The 17,643-nt window shown below is 39.3% G+C and overlaps 1 protein-coding gene across 1 annotated transcript; it reads right to left on the reverse strand.

The window, feature by feature from the left end:
- Positions 1–11,358: 11,358 nt before the first annotated feature.
- Positions 11,359–13,852, reverse strand: LOC148995877 (uncharacterized). Its single transcript, XM_089132270.1, has 4 exons — positions 13,803–13,852; positions 12,220–12,340; positions 11,904–12,046; positions 11,359–11,647 (listed from the first exon to the last, which is right to left on the reverse strand). The coding sequence occupies exons 1-4, from the start codon at positions 13,850–13,852 to the stop codon at positions 11,545–11,547; spliced, it is 417 nt and encodes a 138-aa protein (XP_088988396.1). The 3' UTR covers positions 11,359–11,544.
- Positions 13,853–17,643: the final 3,791 nt, after the last annotated feature.

A 17,643-nucleotide genomic window follows, 5' to 3' on the forward strand; every position in this document is an offset into this window, starting at 1 on the left:
TTGTTCCCTAGATTTAACGAAAAAAATCTAGAAGTTTTTTTTTTTCGTTGTTTGAAAGCGTTGCTGAGGATAGAGGATGGAATGATGCAGAACGAACTCTTTTGCTGCGAAGCGTTCTTGAGGGCAAAGCTCAAGAAGCTTTTATTTCACTATCAGCAGCAGGGCGAAAAGATTATCAGATCGTGAAAGACGCAGTTTTAAAAGCTTACGAACTTGTCCCCGAGGCTTATCGTTGGAGGTTTAGGGGATGGAAAAAAGGAGACCGGCAAACGCATGTGGAAGTGGTGCGAGAGATCATGAACCACTTTAACCGTTGGTGCGCAACTTTAGGAATAGATTCTTTTGAGAGTCTTTGTGATTTGATAGTCTTGGAGCAGGTCAAGAATATTATTCCTGAGCAGATAGTGACGTATTTAAATGAGCAAAAGGTGAAAACCGCGGCAGAAGCTGCAGTTTTAGCGGATGAATTTGTATTGATTCATAAAAATTCAGTTTACCAAAGAGATTATCATTTTGAACATCAAGATAGACCGAAGTCACTGGAGGGGTCACTGGAAAAAGGAATGCCCGGTGCTGAAAGGCATGTATAAGACCAGTGCAAAAGCTGTGGGGCTTGCGTCAGCATTTACTGCGTGTGAACCATTATGGGTTGGGGGAATCCCTGTTGAAGGGAAAGATAAAAACACAGATAAGGTTGGCGGGTCCCAGTCGGATTATGGTCCTTTTATTACCGCAGGGTATGTTTCATTAGTTGGTGGCTCAGTTAAAGTGCCTGTAAGAATTCTGCGTGACACAGGATCTTCTGAATCCTTCATTGTAGAATCGAAGTTGAATTTTTCTTCTGGGTCCAGTACAGGAAATAGTGTTCTGATTCAGGGTATTGGGCTGGAAATACTCTCTGCTCCGTTACACAGAATTTGGTTTGATTCGGAGTTGGTGCGCGGGGAAGTTGAAATTGCATTACGTCCTTCCTTACCTGTGGAAGGGGTAGATGTAATTTTAGGAAATAATTTGGCCGGAAATCGTGTGTGGGGTGGGGTGGTACCTCCCATTGTGAAGGCTAATCCAAAATTATCTTTAGAGTTAGATAAGAGTGTCCAGGAGTTTCCCGGTGTTTTTGTTTCCTGTGCAGTCACTCGAGCTATGAATACTGAAATGAATGTGTCCCAGAGCAGTGAAAAAATAGAAAATTCTTCTTTCAATCCTTTGGGTAATTTATCTTTGTTGCCGCCTTCGATTTCCCATGATGACCTAATTTTGGCTCAGGGAAAAGATGCCGGGTTGACAACACTGTTTGCGTCGGTTAAATCTGCTACCGAAATTGAAAGTATGGCTTCTGGTTATTTCCTGAGTGATGGCATTTTAGTCCGTAAGTGGACGCCTTGTAATGATCGTGCTTTGGGCGAACCTGTATATCAGATTATTGTTCCGGACGAGTTGCGTGATTTGGTGTTGAGAACGGCTCACGGGGATATAGCTGGGCATTTAGGGGTCAAGAAAACGTATAATAGTGTAATGCGCTATTTTTTCTGGCCTAGATTAAAAAGAGATGTGGCGAGTTTTATTAAGACATGCCACACTTGTCAAATGGTAGGTAAACCGAATGAGGTTTTGGCTCCGGCACCGTTGTTTCCCATTCCTGCGGTGAGAAATTCCTTTGAGTATCTTACTATTGACTGTGTGGGGCCGTTAAAACCGTCCAAGGCAGGTTCCAGCTACCTGTTAACTGTCATGTGTCAGACCACTCGATATCCCGCTGCCTATCCTCTACGAACAATTTCCACAAGGTCTGTGGTAAAAGCTCTGTCCCAATTTATTATCATTCCTAAAATTATTCAAACTGATAGAGGAACCAACTTTACATCTCGCATGTTCGAGCAGATTTTGCAACAACTGCGTGTAAAACATCATAAGAGTAGTGCGTATCATCCTGAAAGCCAAGGAGCTCTTGAGAGATTTCATCAAACGCTAAAACTGTTGTTGAGGGCGTATTGTAACGAACTGAATAAAGACTGGGAGGAGGGGCTTCCTTGGTTGATGCTAGCCGCACGTGAGGTTGTTCAAGAGAGCCTTGGATTTAGCCCTAACGATTTGGTGTTCGGTCACCAGGTAAGAGGTCCGTTGTCTCTCTCGAAGGATAACGTGACTGGACCTGAAATGGCTGTAAATCTCCTTGATTATATAAATGGTTTGCGACGTAGGTTATATCTGGCAGGTAAACTGGCCGGAGAAAATCTAGTTAAATAAATTATGGGTGATGGCAGGTAGACCCAGGCAAGGGCCGGAGTTTCAGCAGAAGAAGTCGACAAATGCAAAATATAAGTATGCCATTCGTTTTATTCGCAAAAATGGCCACACTTTAAGGGCCGATTCTATCGCTATGAAGCTCCTAAATCATAATATCACTAACTTTTGGAAAGAAGTCAGAACTCTCAATAGTTGCAGAGTGTCTCTTCCTTGTACCTTGGATGGAGTTTCTGGGGCAGAGAATATTGCAGCATTATGGAGACAACATTATTGTAGGCTTTTTAATTGCATCCAAAACGAATATCATGGGGGTGACCATCAAGTTAACGATCCAATTGTGATTATGCCATGTGAGGTGGATCAAGCTATAAGCAACTTGCCCCAAAATAAAGCAAGTGGCTCAGATAATATTTCTGCTGAACATCTTAAATATGGAAGTAAGAAGATACCCCCTTTATTAGCGAGTTGTCTTACTGCTCTTCTGATTCACAATGTGTTACCAGATTCAATGTTGTCTGTCTTATTAGTACCAGTTATTAAAAACAAAGCTGGAATGGTGGGTAACTTAAATAATTATAGACCTGTAGCTTTAGCTAGTATTTTGTCTAAAGTCTTAGAAAAAATCTTGCTTGATAGGCTAAATGTGTTTATTAATTGTAAAGACAACCAGTTTGGATTTAAGGCAAAACATGGAACTGATCTTTGCATTTATGCATTGAAGGAAATTGTAAATAAGTACAAAGATAAAAACTTAACAGTTTTTATGTTTTTCATTGATACGTCTAAAGCTTTTGATCGGGTTAACCATGCTAAGCTATTTTCTAAAATGAGACAAAGAGGGGTTCCAGAATACATTGTGAGAATCTTGGCCTATTGGTATGCCCACCAGTTGTTGCAAGTTAAATGGGGCAATAAGGTCTCTGCCCCCTTTGGGGTCAGTAACGGGGTGAGACAAGGAGGGATTTTGTCCCCAATTTTGTTTAACCTTTATATGGATGAGCTGTCTGAACGTTTGAATGGTTGTAAAACTGGTTGTATGAATGGGACTAAGTTAGTGAATCATATTATGTATGTGGATGATCTTGTGGTGTTTAGTCCAAGCAGTGCTGGGCTTCAACATCTTTTAAATTGTGTGTTCTGATTATGGTCTGGAACATGATATTGTATATAATCCTGATAAGAGTATGGTTATGGTCTGCAGAACTAAGGAGGATAAAAGTATAAAATTTCCAGTGTTTAAGTTGTCTAACCAGAATCTCACGGTGTGCGAGAAAGTGAAATATATTGGACTTATTATTACTGAGCACATGACAGATGATGACGATATTGAAAGGCAACGCCGCCTGATGTATATGCAGGCAAATATACTGTTGCGCAAGTTTAGTTTCTGTTCAGATGAGGTGAAGGTGTCACTTTTTAAAGCATATTGTATAACATTTTATACTGCTCATTTGTGGTGTAACTATAGAACATTTAGTTTACAGAAGCTGCAAGTATATAGCATATAATGATGCTATGAGAATCGTATTAAGGAGACCTAGATGGCATAGTGCAAGTGAAATGTTTGTCAGTGTACGTGTAATCACTTTTAAAGCACTGTTACGTAATTTTATATATAGATTTATCTGCCGACTTAATGACTCTAAAAATGAAATTATTGTGAGTTTAATAAATGTGAGGGTTAGTACTACACGGTATCAGTCAAAGCTGTGGAGACACTGGTACTGGTGTATTCTGTGAGTCTATGTCACAAAATTGTATGGTTGTTGTAATGGATTGTATGGGTTTTTTTGTTTTTGTTTGTTTTTCTCTTTCTTTCTTTCTTTTAAAATGGACTTTGAGTCTGTAATAAAGTTTTGATTGATTGATTGATTGATTAATTGATCAACTTTTTATTGCCTAAGCATTTAATGTTAAAACCTAACAGAAAAAAATATCAGTGGCATAAGACTATAAGATATTAGATCATGTGAGAAGATTCTTGAAATTCTAGATATGTGTACTTCTTAGAGAGAGAGCGAGTGTGTGTGTGTGTGTGTGTGTACGGTCTACAAAATGAGCTAGCCCTGATCCGGCATGATTCTGGACCAGATCCAAAACAGAGCTGGACCAGATCTGGCCCAAATTTGAGCCAAATCACCATGAAGGAATCCGGAGCTGGCCCAGTTCTGGTCCAGATGAGGAGAAAACGGAGCCGTGCCGGTATTGGCTCGTTGTGACAAAAGACAGAGAATTTACGACGTGTTTGGCCCAGATCTGGGCCAAATGATTTATGCTATCTTGTAAGGACCCAACCAATCAATTCTCAGTGCGGGCGGGCTTTTATCTCCACTACTCCCGAACAGAATTAATCAGAAATGACTTTGCAAGTTACTTGCTAGGGGTGATGTTAGGAAGTGATATTCAGTTTGCTACATTTTTAATGATTACAGTATAGCTAAACTTCAAAATTTTAGCTGTAAAATGCCACATGCAGTCGCTAATATTAGGAAATATGTTGAGCTTTTACTTTTAAAAATGTTTAACGTTACAGTTAATGCTTAAAAACTTTGAAGATTTTGAATACAGAAGTTATAATGGTGTAGCCTATTTTCATTTAGATGTGGTATTATTATTTGTGCAGTAGCTAAGATTAATTACTGCATAAATTAATTAAGATTAAGTAATAAATTAATTTTAAGACAGTATGGAATAGATTGTAGAATATGCTGTTAGCTATCATTTGGATGGTATAGTATCACTAGCCACAATTAAAGTCATGTGACGCTCATGCCAGGCGACAGGCATTATTGTTGGGCCGTTTTTTAGTCCCAGTCCGTCCCTGGCTTAGTGTGTGAATTTAATCAGCCCAGTGACAGCAGATGAAAATGATCTGTTTATATTACACTAATTAATGTGTGTTGTCATTGACAAATAAATAAATACACAGTATGTTTATATATATATATATATATATATATATATATTATAAGACTCACACGTTTAACAAAATAAAAATTAAATATTTTAAATGACAAAACATTTTGCAAATAAGCAACATAAATAATCCATTTGGTCTGCGCCGCCTGGATCCGACTGTCGGTCGTTGACTTGGATCGCCATCCGCTGCTTGTTTTGTGAGGCTGACCTGTCCACTCCGGCACTGTCCTGTTGAAGTAACAGACATAATCATGTAACGCTGACCAGATTTAATGAGGGATTCTTACAGAAAATCTAAAGAAAAGTTGCTTCTACCATTTCGATATGATGGGTCTGAATTGAAAAGGAAATGATGTGCATCCCAGATTAAATTAATGAAGTATTTAGTTTCTAAATCTTAGTAAAATTGAGAGATAGGAGGGTCTAATCAATGCTCTTTTACGGGTCGGCTGGGACCTGGGCTAAAGTCTGTTCCAGTTATCCGTTTCGGTTGTGATATATATATATAATATAAGGGACTTACAGACACTCCCTTTTGGATGTTCTTCTGCCTCTGCTGATGCTCCCACCAATCCCTCAACTTCTCCCTCTGCTTCGGGATCCTCAGTTTTGCAGAAGACTCGGGCTCTGGTGCATTATGGGTATTTTGCCTCCGCAGCTCAGGGATTTCAGCATCTCTCCTCTCGGAGATCTTTTTAACAACAAGATCTGCCTGAGAACAAGACAGAGGCGCTATCTCAGGCTCAGGGATCTTTACTTTGGGACGAGCTCCTATCTTGTCCTGCATGGATGCTCCATGTGAGGAGTGTGTGAACACCTTTGAGGCAGACACTGGTTCCCTCTGTGGAGACTGGATGGGCATGGGTGTTTCTAAAGAGGCCTGTATAAGATGTTTCGTCAAATGCAGAGGGATCCTGAGTTTTCCTCTTTGTTGGGACCCTCTGGGGACAGGAGCTTCCTTTGGGAACCAAGCAGGCACAGGCGCTCCCTCTGAGGATCTGGCGGATCTGTCCGGCACAGGCGCTCCCTCTGAGGATCTGGCAGATCTGTCCGGCACAGGCGCTCCCTCTGAGGATCTGGCGGATCTGTCCGGCACAGGCGCTCCCTCTGAGGATCTGGCAGATCTGTCCGGCACAGGCGCTCCCTCTGAGGATCTGGCGGATCTGTCCGGCACAGGCGCTCCCTCTGAGGATCTGGCGGATCTGTCCGGCACAGGCGCTCCCTCTGAGGATCTGGCGGATCTGTCCGGCACGGGCACTCCCTCTGAGGATCTGGCGGATCTGTCCGGCACAGGCGCTCCCTCTGAGGATCTGGCGGATCTGTCCGGCACAGGCGCTCCCTCTGAGGATCTGGCGGATCTGTCCGGCACAGGCGCTCCCTCTGAGGATCTGGCGGATCTGTCCGGCACGGGCACTCCCTCTGAGGATCTGACGGATCTGTCCGGCACAGGCGCTCCCTCTGAGGATCTGGCGGATCTGTCCGGCACAGGCACTCCCTCTGAGGATCTGGCGGATCTGTCGGGCACGGGCGCTCCCTCTGAGGATCTGGCGGATCTGTCCGGCACGGGCGCTCCCTCTGAGGATCTGGCGGATCTGTCCGGCACAGGCGCTCCCTCTGAGGATCTGGCAGATCTGTCCGGCACGGGCGCTCCCTCTGAGGATCTGGCAGATCTGTCCCGCACGGGCGCTCCCTCTGAGGATCTGGCGGATCTGTCCGGCACAGGCGCTTTTCCAGAATCTCCACGAGTTCAATGCCGGATTCAACAAGAAACTGTTACTAAAACATGAAGCAGATCCAACTTTAAAACCAGAGGCAGCAGTTGTTGGGCCACAACCTGTAAGTAGGCTAAGACTTAACCATTTTAAATGTATTTACATGTATAATTCCAGACGTAGTCTTGTGTTTTAGTTTTTTTCAAATGCCAGCGCATTTATTTACTAAGTAAAAAGAAATCGCTAGTTAATACCACTAACAAGGCTCAAAATAGCCCCACAATATAACATGAGGGTCCATACATGCAAAACGAAGCATTGAGAACAAGTGTACAGACCGTTTAATAAGAAGATACTTTATAAAGACAGTCCACTTCGTGTATACAGACAGGAGCCATCTTAGAAAACAGTGTCGACAAGTCGAGCCACGAACGACGCGCCAACTTCTGAACTGTATGAATGGCGTTCGTGCTTCGACTTAGTAGTGACATTAAAATGAGCAAGTTTTTCGGACAAAACACAAGTTCTCTTAACGCCAAAAAAATTGGCCAAGGATTCCTCCTCAAGTGTTTTAAGATGTCTTACGTGACCCTCCTCTGTCCTGGTGTCTTGGGTCTGCACAACACAGAAAAGCTTCAACATTTTTTTAAACTCTCTCAATAAAACCCACTTTATACAGTTTGATCAGGAGCAAATTGAGTGAAGTTCTGCCATTGTGGGACAATTTCCAATTTCCCCTTTCAGCACTGGTGCAAGTGTGGTTTGAGCATCTCCCACATTCCAGCATGTTCTCCTCTTGGAGATGGGATCATGTGATCACGTGTGTAACTCAAGCGATGGGAGAGAAGCCGTGGCACAAGGATGGATCCAGCATTGCTTTTTTCCCCGCAAATCGATTCATGACTCGTGACAATATATGCTGTGATGTTGATGATATTCTATGACCAAATGTAAATGAGATGCAAGATCTGTACATGATTCGGGAAAAGTGTAACTTATCAGCTGGCTCTGACGGTCGTTAAGAAGATGGGGCATAATGAAAAACCTGTGGTCGTCGTGGTTTCTCCTTTGGTGGCACTCATGGAGGACCAAGTAAAAGAAGCAACACTCGTTATTTAACTTCTAAAATAAATAAAGTTAGGCTACGTTCTGTATTTGAAAACTGCACTATGCAAAGAAGTTGACTTACTGCGTTGCTCTGATTGGTTGTAGGTCTACCAACTATCCAATTGAGTGCAGAGTTTTTTTTTCTCCCTGGTTCGGTTACGACACGCCTCATAATCAAAGCCCAACGTTGCGTTTTCAGACTCATATTCTCTCTTGAATATGAGTATGACGAAGTCAGGCAACAACACCTTGTGAGAACAACTGTAAAAAAAAAAAAAACAAAAAAAACAAAACTGGAATGATGCAAGAAAATAAAATCTCTTGTTGTATTGCATTGTGTCTGTTTAAAGGGTAACTAAACCCTAAAACAACTATTTTTTAATCATCTGTAAGACTGGGGCTTTATAAATGCTGTTCATTGAATCAAGTAAATTTTTTGACATTTGTTCTTAAAGCTACAATGCCTAAGATTTTATGCCGCTAGAGGGCGCTACATTCAAAACAACAACAATGGCTTTGCTTAATGACGCCGTGGAGGAACGCAGAATGATGGGAACTGTTGTTTTCAACTCCACCGTGGATAAATCAGTCAGACGGGAATCGAAAATTAGTTGTCATGGATGAGGTAAAGTTCGATTTCTATAACTGTTGCGTTTAATGACATGCTTGTTTTTCATTAAACTGAAATAACCGCAAGAAAAGTAAGGTTTAAAAGTAAATTAGTTATCACAGATGTTAGGGGAGAGCCGGGACGGTTGAAACACTTTTCAGATAAACGTCGTTTTCTAAGATACAGCCAACAGTTTACAATCCGAGAAGTATTCGCGGTAATATGACCTTACGATTTTTCACATCATATTCATAGACAACAAGACATTTTAACAATAATACTAATTGTTTTGCATTGTTTACTGACATGAAATTTGAATACAGAATACGGTGTTACTCACCTGTCAAGTAAAACACATGCAAGATCGGCGACTCTTTCTAGTTAGAGTTTTTCACGAAGTTCTCTCCATTTAGGAAATCCCACACCGATGTTGAGCTGGTTTTATTTCTCTTGTCCCAAATTCTTCTTGGGTCGTTTGGGTGGCCCGTTCGTTAACGTTTGCGTTAATGAGAGTTGTCTTTGTAGACAGAACCAGGTGCAATCGCTAAAGAATAATTGTGCTTCATTCCATAACAAATGCGCGAAACAAGCAGATGTTTGTTGCTTGATAGACGCTAACGCACAACTACAACTTCCGCATTTGTCCAGGACACACGTAGTACGAGCGGAAACCGAGGTAACGCGGATATGACGCGATTGACTGGTGACTCCCAGCTCAGCCCTGCTCACACGCCTCGTTTCCTTGGTTAAAATCTCAATTTTCTCGCAATTTAAACATTGTTTGAAACATTTGGAATATTGTAAGTTATCATCTTAACTAAATATATAACACTGGCCTTGTGATTTTGGGATATTTTAATGCAAAAATCTTAGGTATGAAGGGTGGCTTCTTCAGTTGAATTTTCCTATTGTAAGTTGTGGTGCCCTGTGATGTAAGCAGGCACCAGCTAACATCGCCCTTGCCTAAAGAGAGACCTGTCTCAGGTGCACGCCCCCCTCCACTGGGCTCTGCCCACTTTTCCAGCATTTTTTAAATATTGCTAGTGGGTGGAGTCAGGCTCTGCTTATCCTTTTAAGTAGTGTCAGATTGATCAGATTACACTTGCAGTAAAATAGTAGTAAATACATTTCATATCGTGATGTCAGTGCTGGATTGCAGGTTTGTGGTTCAATAGTAGACAGACAAACATCCCAATGGACAAACTGAGGAACTGCACTACATTTATTCTCACAATCTCAGAAAAAAAGGCACAAAAGTTGTCACTGGGGCTGTACCTTTTCAAAAGGTACACTTTTGGACCCAAAGGATGCATATTGTTACCTTAGTGGTTATTTTAGCACCTAAAATGTACATATTAACACCTAAAATGTACATATTAGCTCCTGAAATGTACATATTAGCACCTAAAATGTACATATTAGGACCTAAAATGGACATATTAGCACCTAAAATATACATATTAGGACCATAATGGACATATTAGCTCCTGAAATGTACATATTAAGACCTAAAATGTACATATTAGGACCTAAAATCGACATATTAGCTCCTGAAATGTACATATTAACACCTAAAATGTACTTATTAGCACCTAAAATGTACATATTAGGACCATAATGGACATATTATAGCTCCTGAAATGTACATAGCTCCTGAAATGTACATATTAAGACCTAAAATGTATATTAGGACCTAAAATGTACAATTAACACCTAAAATGTACTTATTAGCATCTAAAAATGTACATATTAGCACCTAAAATGTACATGTTAACACCTAAAATGGACAAAAGTTTACCCAGTGACAGCTTTTGTACCTTTTTTCTGAGAGTGAACCGGAGCATTTTAATACTCTTATGACATCATTGCTGTCCTCTTATTTGCCTTAATTATGTGGCTCTTGGACACGGTACCTGTCTTTCCATGAGGGTGAATCCCTATAATAGTATACCCACATGTGTCTTGCTCATTTCTTGTGTCATGTTTCTCTATTCTGTAAAAGGGGACTAAGAGATGTAACATGCTGACCACACACCAAATTACATAAAAATAAAATGTTTGTCATTTTTACCAGGTTTGTACTACTAATGTTGTAAGAAAGCGATAATATAAGACGGGTATGGATTGATGAAGCATATATACAGAAAGCAGATGAATCCAGAATATAAACACAATGTGCTTTTTCTCATTAAACGTTTTTCCATAGAAAACGATTATACAGAAAATGCTGTACCGTTTAGCATATTGTGTTCGTAGTATACATCATCACACTGAATTTGATATTTTTTTAAGTACATTAAGGAACTTTTAGTGTTTGAGAAGTGCCAAAATTTATTGATCGCAAGTGCCACAAGATTTCCAAAAATTGTATTTTTGTTTGTATTCCTTTGAAATGTAAAATTGACAGGCCTGGGTTTCAAATCACACCTTTAGTACGGTATAGGGGAAGCTGTAATCAGATGATTGGTCAGAAAGCCTCACATGTGTTTTTAGTCACATGGTCAAGGACGGGATAAAATGATTGTGTAACGGGGCTTTTTCCTCTTTTTCTCTCTACCGGAGCTTCGCTTTGGTAAAGCCACAGGCCAGACTCAAGTGTTCTGTGACATCTCTTTCTCTCTTTCCCTTTATAAAGTTCCAGCTCTATATTAACTGCATCATTGGTACAAGAAGTAGTGGATGGTAATAATAAAGAAATGTTCAGTTTTACAAGGTTTCGGCAATCCTGCAGCCTGAACCCTGAATGTTTATTAAACAGTGCTGGGATCGTATTTAAGCCCTTTCACATTCCACATGCACTACTAGATTATAAATAGTTTCAACAGTCTGATTTGTTGAAACATAATAACAATAATGACATTCAATGGCCCTTTAAAATGAGCATTTCTTTCCTTTCATTCTCTGATTTTCTTTCAGTTTGTGACAGTTGGTTGTAAAAGCATCGTTTCCTCATCTTTTCGCCCTCTTCTTGGTCTGTCTTCGGACAACAGTCTCTATTGGAAGGCAATAGATGTGCATCGGTATGTTCTTATAGTAGCTTGTCACCCAGGGCCTCGAAAGAAACAGAGAGAATAAATCAGCAGACGTTTTCAGGCATCATAAGTGTGCTTCAACAATGCTCACTTTCACAAAATGTGAGTTTAGGGGTGTTGCTCAAGGGAATGATATTGATGTTTTCTGACTCTTTGGGGTATTAAACCCCTTAAACCACAGCAGCACGCTATTCATCATCAGCATATTAGTCTATATTTGCCATGAAAGCTTCTTGATGGGGTGTGTGTTTTGGAGAGAATGGGTCAAGTTCATACTTTGCTGTTCGCTGGTTGAGGCTGAGGAATGACAGACTTCTCCAGAGGATCCGATTCTCTTCTCGTCTAACTTGGTTTAGTTCCTGTTGTCTCTTCTCCTCTCTTCGAATGCTTTCCTTCAGGTCCTGTTCTATACGGGCCAACTACACAACACACACTTTTCTGTTACGAGATCAAATATTGATCACAGGTTATAACTAATGATTCAGAGAAAATGTTCTTAATGCTACACAACTATCATTTTTACTTTCCGATAAAACGGTTCTTAATTGTCTTTAATAAAACAGCATTAATGTTGGCGTGCGGCGCATGTTACCGCTTCCAGCAAACATCTTTGGTCTTCTGCTTTTCTTTGCTGCTCATACGGTATAACTGCTGGCGCTTCTTCTGTTTTCTGAACCAAATGAGAGCTCTCCAGTGGAAATGAACATGATGACCTACAAGAAAATAATAATCATAATCTATCTCTAGAGAAAATAATAATCTCTGGAGAATCTGGATTGGGGTATGAGTGTAAATTGTACAAGAGGATGTGACATGTTACTTTAGTGTTATTTTTGCAGGTGTGTTTAGTTGTTTGATTGCACCAGAAATATCAATGACTCTGTGTGTCAAAACTCGAAGCTCTTCAGCTGGACATGTCTGTCAGGCTTCACACTCACTTCAAAATCTGTTTTTACTCATGTTTAGCCGTTCAAACAAGGCTTTGTCAAATGTATGTCTTGACAAGCTCTTATATTTCATATATCTGTCACAAATGGGTGGTTGCATGAGAGCACAACGAGACAATAAAATAAAGGGTTTTTAATAATAAATTCAAAAAGGGAATACATAGGATTTAGCTGTGTTCAAGCAGTTAAGACCTTTAAGTAGTTCACTTTTAAAAAAAACTTTTGCTGATAGTTTACTCACCCCCATGTCATCCAAGATGTCCATGTCTTTCTTTCTTCAGTCGAAAAGAAATTAAGGTTTTTGATGAAAAAATTCCAGGATTTTTCTCCATATAATGGACTTCAATGGGAACCAAACGGTTCAAGGTCCAAAAGACAGTTTCAGTGCAAACTGTTCAAAGGGCTTTAAACGATTCCAGGCGATGAATAAGGGTGTTATCTAGCGAAACGATCGCTCATTTAAAAAATACATAACAAAGTTTAAGTTTTATAAGCTCAATGCTCGCCTTGATCTGTTCTGTGATGCACATTCATGACTCTCCTGTTCGAACTCGTTTATCAAAATGAACAAATCTTTTTCCGAGTCATGACTCCAAGGGTCCTAAAAGACCCTTATTCATTGTCTGGTGTCGTTTAAAACCGCAATGAAACTCTCATTTCTTTTCGACTGAAGAAAGAATGACATGGACATCTTGGGTGACATGGGGGTGAGTCAATTATCAGCAAAACAAAAGTTTTTTAAAAAAGTGAACTACTCCTTAATGCACAAAAGCATCAAAAGACATGAAGTTTTATGTAGCAAGCATTTAGCCACTGAGATCATAGATAAAATAGACCATGTTTTAGCTTGATTTACCATGATACACTACATTTTAGTGTGATTTTCATTATTTACCATTCACATCTAGTGTGAGGTTAAAGGTACAATATGCAGGATTTTTGCAGTAAAATATCCAAAAACCACTAGGCCAATGTTATATATTTTGTTTAGTTGATTACTTACAATATCCCAAATGTTTCCAACTATTTGTAAATCTTGATAAAATTGTGATTTTTAACCAAGGAAATGGTTTTTGGAATCAACAGTCCTGAAAAATCCATAACCAAAGAATGATTTTTTTAAAATCCGAAAGTAAATGTTTATTGGTCCCTGATGCTGCATAAAACCCTGGCGAAGAGGATAAGGAGGACATAAAAGAGAATGAGAAGGAAACCCAGCTATGCCTACCTCTGTTGTGTTTGCTCCATCTGCTCATCTGTCAAGAAATCGGTTTCCATGTTCTTATCTAAAGTGCTCTGGCAAACAAAGAAACTGAAATGAACTTTAATTTGAATGCATAATATTGTCTCAAATAGGAGGATAATTTTTTTTTTTTTTTAATGGTTTGAAATAGTGGGGATGTGAGTCTGTAAACACTATACAGCCTTTCATAAGGGAACGTGACACCAGTGTAACTCCACCTGACTGCAGGTTATTTACCACGTCCTCCCTCTTAGGTGTGCATAAAGAACACATTATCCGTGAGCATCGGAGGACTCATGAACACTAATGATTGTAATGTTTGAGCATCTCTGATTGACGGGTGTCATGTCACGTGTTCGCTGCATTAAATAACACCAGTGAAATCATAGTGAAATTATTTGATCTGTAATCCACTGTAAGTTACTGTAAAAGTGCACTAAATTAAAACTCAAGTTAACTAAACCTGTGTTATAACTTACAGTTTATTACTGTTTAAATACATTTCGTGGAGTGTCTTTTTATCTTACACTGCTAACCCTTTCAACCCCACAGGAAAATCTACATTACAAAGAGTAAAAAGTTACATTGACGCAGTTTTGCAGTGAAATAATTGAGTGAATTGTTGAGCATTAGTGTCGAACACCTGCTGTTTGAGATGTTTAATTGAAACTGTTTGGTTTCAAGTTACCATTATAGAGATCAGTGTTTGCTTTAGTTGAGATGCTGACCCTTGGCTTTTTAACAATAGTTTTTCTTTTGCTGTTTGAACTGTAGTTCTTCAGATCACACTTGTTCACGGGCACAGGTTGTGAATGAATGCGGTTATATTGATGATGATGATGAAAAATATAGTGTATTATTACCATCACTGTGAAACTACAATAATGAAATACAATTACTTTTTTTAACACATATGCAACACCAAAAAAAAGAGCTACAGCGTCATGTAAAAACACAGAGATATCAAAAATGAGCACCTGAATCACAACCATGGTGGCAGCATTTTTGTATTTATTTATTCATTCATGCAGCAGTGCATGCTGGGAGTTTTATACTATCCTAGAACCCAGAATGTGTTGCGACATGAAACCATTGATTGTCACCATGGTTGAGATGCATATGCTGATTGTTGATGTCTGTGTGCGTCTGTGTCAACCAGGTGAAAATGTTTTAATGCACTATATGATTATATGTTCTTCAGAAGACCTGTTTACAGAAATATTGCTGAATTTTGTTTTGAAGATTCACAGATATATGAAATACCCATACATTTAAAGCTTATTCACAGGATGATATCAGAAAATCGTACATGACCAGGATGATAAAGGCATTCTCACAATAGCCAAAAAATGATCAACTTCCTCTTGACTTTTTCTTGCCATAACAAATGTGTTTATAAACTCACAGTTACAGCAGTCAGAGAGAGACTAATGTTACAAAGTCAAGGGTCAAGAGACCAATTAAAGCAAATACTGATCTCCATCATGGTGACAACAAACTTTATTATTAACTAAATCTCTGTTAATTCTCAACACAATCTTTTGACCCTAACCCTATGAAAGAAATAATGTTACACTGGTTGGTTTGTAAACTGTTTTCACACTCAGTGTTGCTGAAAGTTAGTTGTAGTTCTTGTTTTTCTGTCTTTCAGTGATTCTGCTTATCAGGTGTTCATCGGTTTCTCAATTCACTCACTTCTTTTCAGTTAAGTGGACTATGTTAGTGAACTAACGTAGTGGATAGTGAATGAGAGTATAGGGTGTGATTGTGACACAGCCTCTGAGTGTCGACTTTGTGCACTGTTAATTCACAGTATATTCCTGTAGGCTACTTTCTCGAAAATGCAAATATAACCCAGAATGCATTGTTTTCTGCGGTATATTACTGTTATAATGGAAAATGGTATGATACTGTCTCTTTTTTACAGCAAGGGTTAACAGTGTGTCAGTGTCTTTGTCATGACAACTTGACATTACTAAACATGACGTAGCAGATTAATTATCAAACTTAAGAAACCACCTAGCTTTATGGGTTAACATTACATTAAACTGTCATGTGGTTGGTTTTGACATTGGCTGTCATAACCATTATAACCAGACATTATAACTTTTTAATGACAAATTCAATGTGTACCACTGTAGTTGAGGTCACGAAACATATTCATGACTAATGCCTCATGACAGCCAATGTCAGAGCCAAACACATGACAGTTTAACTTCAAGTTGTCATGACAAAGACACTGACAGGTTATGATGTTATGGTTTATGACCTTAAACAATGTCATATTTGCATTCAGAATGCCATTATGGAATGAAAGACACTTATTGACAGTTGTCATAACCATGCATAAACCCTCCTTCATATTCAAGACATATGTCATGGTTATGAAGGTGCCATGTCAGTCTTATGCACACGTTACCCAATTTTATAAAGTCATTCGTGCACATTAATCTAATTAGGAGTGTTTGTAAAAGACACTTACCTGATTTTGAATGTGCTGCACCTCTCGGCCCTGCTCGTCTGTCTTCTCACTCGCTGTGCACCTTTATCTTCCACTCTGCATTGTTCTTCAATAATGCAGCACTTCTATGGTTTCTCCTTCCGTGACTTCAAGTTTCCTTTGGTGTGATCATTCTCCTCCCATCAGTCCTCACATCTAATTAGATTCTTTAAGTGTTGCTGTCTTCCTGCTTGAATAAGTCATAAGGACTAGCAAATGAATGTGCACATTGTGCAGAGCCTGGGTTTTATTTAACATACTGTATTTTGTTACATATTCAAAACTTGTTACTTTATTTATTCATTTGACCAACATACAGTGCAGAACAACATATTTACCACATTTTAGAAGAACTCCAGTATGTTTTAGACAAATGTTAGCAAATGTTTTTAAATATCTATTTGATCACAAGCTATTTAAATGAAAGTTCTCAGGTCTACAGTGCTTTAATTCATTTTGGTTGTAACAAGTAGAAACTTGTTTCAAACATACCATTGTGAGAGAGTTTGATTCATTCTATTGAATGGTCATTTTTTTAAAATAATATATTAAAATTGTACTGTACCAAAGTCCTTTCAGACAAGTCATGCCACTCGCCGCCATCTTGGCAACGCCTTCGGGCAGCTATTTCGGACTTAACAAGACCAGGGCCCGTATCCCTAAAGATTCTGAGAATCCTCTCAGAGAGCTCCTAACTTAACCTAAAAATTCCTTGCCAGGAGTTTTAGCTTAGAAGTGATTCCAGAATAATTAATTGTAAATAATATTTCACATTCAAGAAAATATCTGGAAAATGAATAGTAAGCTGTAGGGGTTATAGCCTAACATTAGAATCTAAAATATGTGAAAACTTAAGCTCATTACACCCTGTTCAAATTATGATTTGTGTCTTATTTGCTCATATCAATATCCTAGCTGGCATATTTTGTACTTTCACTCCCATATGGACCCCATTGAAAACAAGATGGCCTATCTCAAGGGGCTGTCCTTAATGAAGTAGAAATTGCAACGTTACAACTCAGTGTGGTCTTAACGAGGGTAACACGGCTCAGCTTGTATCAATGTCTGTGATTGCTGTCTGGTCTATTTAACAAGGCTTGTTAACAAATATCCTACAAACACAGAAAATGGAGAAAAAGGGAAAAAAGAAATTTTGTGCAGCTGCTTAGGGGAACCCCTAAGCCACTAAAAGTCCTCTTCCCTGCTCATAGCAGATCTCGCCTTAGGAGCCCTTTTAAGTGCTAGGAATCTTGAAGAAAAGCTTTTATATTAACTGGGATTTTCGTGTCACTTTTAGGGGAAATTCTAAGAAAACGTCATGACTCT

The sequence above is a fragment of the Pimephales promelas genome, chromosome 2 (assembly GCF_988280905.1).
Source record: "Pimephales promelas chromosome 2, fPimPro1.hap1.1, whole genome shotgun sequence".
Lineage (NCBI taxonomy): Eukaryota > Metazoa > Chordata > Actinopteri > Cypriniformes > Leuciscidae > Pimephales > Pimephales promelas.